A 4,218-nucleotide genomic window follows, 5' to 3' on the forward strand; every position below is an offset into this window, starting at 1 on the left:
AAAAAAAAAAAAAAAAAAAGAAGAAAGTTAATTTATATTACATTTCTCTAAAACAGAGAAGTATCTTAGTGATGTTTTGAAATGAAAAAGAATATTTTGAAAAGCATTTTTTCCATGAAGACATATACCAAATAGATGTAGCATTTAACTAACACATCATTGTGGAGCAGATTCCAAACATCATCTAAAAATTCCTAAGAAATTTTTAAATATAAGAAGTAATTGGAAAAAGTTTTAATTTAAATGTCATTAAGTGGACATTACAAAAACATGATTCTCTCCCAATTTTCAGTTGTCTTTCCTATTAATCATAAAAATTATTATCAAAGATCTGTTGCTTTTTCTCATATCTACTGTATCGCAAAAAGGTTTTAGTAGTAATGCGCTCAGAGGTTCATGTCTTCATCAGAAACCTGTAAATGAAGAAAAAATAAGAAAACATAAATTGAAATAGTATGAACATTATCAGGTTTCTTTTAAAAGTAAATTTCTAACAGAATAAACATATCAGCACAATACCCCTTTTCATAAAGATTTAAGTAGGCCTCTTGATGACACTTGAACAAGAGGCAATACAGCTTCTTGATTAAGAGACTCAGAATAATTACTAATTTTTAATTTTTCTTAGATATACTTTTATTGTAGTTCTATGTCAACAAAGTAACAAGAGGTTTTCAGCATGCACCACAGCAAAGACACAATCTTTTTTAATAAGACAATGGACTCATCCTTTTTCAGCTCCTGTAGATACTGTTTACATGTTAGATGCTGTTTTAGCTCCTGTAGTTGCTGTTTACACGTCATCTTATTTTGATATAAAATGCACTCTGTAGAGTGGTTATATTACTGGACTACAAAAATCATGAGTTCAAATATTATATTCAGCATTGTGATATGAAGAGTATCTAGGTGTTAGAGGGATAATATTCAATAGCTGTGACCCAGTAATACACACCTACATTTTACATTATCTAGAGCAGCAGAAAACCCATTCTGTGGGTAGTTTTCTGCTGTTTATTTTCATAAGGACATATGTATATGTGTAATATATATATATATATATATATATATATATATACATTATAAGGTTTTTAACTTTTAAATTTTCATATTCAAAATATGCTATATTGGTAACGGTTGCTACATCCTCTGGAAAATTATTATATATATATATATATATATATAAAGTACCTAGTACTTAAAGGGTTGTAAATAAACCAACACTGGTAGTCAGATGGTGAAGGGGGACAAACACAAACATAAAGACACACACTAATCTAATATATTATAATAATGAGTGTAGAGAAAGTAATAGCAATGAGTGAGAGGAAGTGGTAAAGAGAGGTGAAGTGAGAATAATAGCTGTGATACAAATTCAATTTAAGAGTGTATTTATATATAGCTTTGTCATGTATTTACACACACACAGAGATATTCATACACACACACATATACATATATATGCATTTATGTATGTGTGTGTGTATATATATATATATATATATATATATATATACATACATAAAGACATGAATGCATATACCTCACCCTACATTGTTAATTGTTTCCAGGAGACACAACTTAAGTCGAATTAACTTGTCTTTAGGCTAAACCGATAATAATCATTCTCAATTCTGTACTTTATTTATGAATACATTTTCAATAATACATGGTTAATAAAAACCTATTTTAAGCTTACAAACAAATAATTTTTATTTTTTAATACAGTACAGTAAAAAAAAAAGTTATCTAAATTTACAAATACAATTTGGCGGTGTTTACTGTACATTGCTGACACTTTATTTATGAATGCAGTTTGCAGTAAGACGTGGTAAAATAAAAGCCTAATTCAGTAATTATTATTATTTTGCAATAGTAAAAAAAACTAAATTATCTTAAATTTACCAATACGTACATACAAGTTGGTTGTTTACATCACGGATGTAAATGGCTGTGGATCATCAATATCAACAGCTGTTCTCTAGCTGTTCAATGCACTTAAAAAACCGGTTGAGAGTTCCTTGAACTGTCTTCTTCTTTTCCTCAAGGATTACATTATAAGGAGCAAAAGCTTCATGATAAGCCCCCCATAATCTTGGAAAAGCGTTGAGTATTTGGATCTATATCCTTGAACATAGAAAGACCTTTTTCAATATATGCAAATGCTTGCTGCATTTTCTTAATGGTAAAGTGACGTGGTTTAGATATGACTTCCTATTCTTCTTTATTTTTTGCTCATGAAGCTCTATCAAATCCTCGTTTGTCACTTGAATCCTCCTCCTCCAAATCCATTTCCAGTTCTTTGCTCGTAGTCACCAATGTTTTGTTGATGGCAATATTATCAAACCTCTTAAAATCATTCATGAATTGTGGGCATAACTTCTTTATACACCATTCATAGCCGTGCTCTGTACATCATTCCATGCAGCTGCTATGTTCTGTACATCCTTGAAGATATGGTATCTCTTCCAAAAGTCACAAAGTGTGATGAACTCAAAGTCACAAATGAATGAGAATGAGAAAGTAGCTGATAAACAGATGTAACCAAATTTGAATTCAAAACAATTGCAGAATCACGAGTGACAACGCCTAACGTTAGATATCAGAACTACGGTGCAATATGAGCTTCAAAAGATCGATAAATTAAACACAGCTGATTTCATTCACTAACCTACACTATTTTATGGTGTGTATCTTAACATTTACTGTACATATTTTAGTATAATTTTATTCTTATCTATTGTACAGTAATATGATTTTATGTGCTTTTAATGTTTTTCTAGTGATTTTATGATTCTAATATTTGTGGTGGACAGACGTAAAATTGAGTAAAATGACTTGACTTGATTTTTATTTTTCTACATATTATTTTTGAAAACTGATGTATAATCAAGAACAACTTAAATCAAAACAAATCAAGCTGAGGTATGCTTGTATCTATGTAGTGAAGGAAATATAAAAAAGTTAACAATCAAATATGTATTCTTTATTCCAACATAAAGGTTCTTGGGAAAGGTTCTTCTTGAAATAAATATTAACAGAATTATCAATGAACAGAAAAGTTAGAAACTGTTAATACTACTATGGCACATCCTACTATGCACACATATATATATATATATATATATATATATATATACATATATATATATATATATATACCTGCAGTGGCTTCCCTATAAAATAGGATTAGCAGATACTCACAAGTGAAATATTTTGTTTACATTTTAGGAAGATCATTTGGTGGTAGGATTTTCACTAGAAACATAGTGTTGAAGCAATTACTAAAATAAAGGTTGTAATCTTTTAATTTTAATTTTACTTTCCGTATCATTTTCATGTCGTCATTTCTGATAGCACGGGTACACGATTTTAATATTAGAAAAGATCTAATTATAAATCTCAGAGAGAGATATAAGCAGCAGTGTTATGATAAAGCAGTTGTATACTGTCAACTTAATGTGACAGACCCATTAAGGGAACCATACTGCTGCTATTCAGCCCTAGGAAGCTAGACCGCTTCCTGTTGGCCTTGACACATTTCCTGTGTCCTTATATTTGTGAAAGGGAGAAAGCTTCACCACCCAGCTTTAGTCTGCATTCAGGGACATGTTTTTGAGTGATTGCTCGTCATCAGCCTGAAGTAGCCAACCAGCTGGTTGATAATTCTTTGTTATAATCATAAGATTGTACACAGAATTGGACATAACAGGACAGACAATTCCAAAAAGGTTATGTGAGTTTGAATGATTCTTTTAAAGAATTAATTATGAATAAACAAATGATTTGCCTACTTTTGCCTTTAAATGAAAATTTGGCTTACTTTTGCCTTTAAACGAGAACTTTTGTATCGTTATTATTGTTATCATCATCATCATCATCAACATCATCATCATCGTTTAACGTCCACTTTCCATGCTAGCATGGGTTGGACGATTTGACTGAGGACTGGTGAAACTGGATGGCAACACCAGGCTCCAATCTAATTTGGCAGAGTTTCTACAGCTGGATGCCCTTCCTAACGCCAACCACTCAGAGAGTGTAGTGGGTGCTTTTACGTGTCACCCGCACGAAGGCCAGTCAGGCAGTACTGGCAACGGCCACGCTCAAAATAGTGTCTTTTATGTGCCACTCGCACAAGAGCCAGTCCAGGGGCACTGGCAACGATCTCGCTCGAAAATCCTACGAAGGCCAGTCAGGCGGTACTGGCAACGGCCA

General features: G+C 31.8%; 1 protein-coding gene across 5 annotated transcripts in view; it reads right to left on the reverse strand.

The window, feature by feature from the left end:
- Positions 1 to 219: 219 nt before the first annotated feature.
- LOC106878085 (mitogen-activated protein kinase kinase kinase 4) overlaps positions 220 to 4,218 on the reverse strand; it is a 309,575-nt gene continuing 305,576 nt past the window's right edge. For all 5 annotated transcript variants that reach the window (XM_052978397.1, XM_052978400.1, XM_052978396.1 and 2 more), the window contains one exon: positions 220 to 413. In XM_052978397.1, the coding sequence (XP_052834357.1) occupies positions 387 to 413 (27 nt within the window). In that variant the 3' untranslated portion in view covers positions 220 to 386. The remainder of the gene's footprint in view (positions 414 to 4,218) is intronic.

This window comes from Octopus bimaculoides, chromosome 2, assembly GCF_001194135.2.
Source record: "Octopus bimaculoides isolate UCB-OBI-ISO-001 chromosome 2, ASM119413v2, whole genome shotgun sequence".
NCBI lineage: Eukaryota > Metazoa > Mollusca > Cephalopoda > Octopoda > Octopodidae > Octopus > Octopus bimaculoides.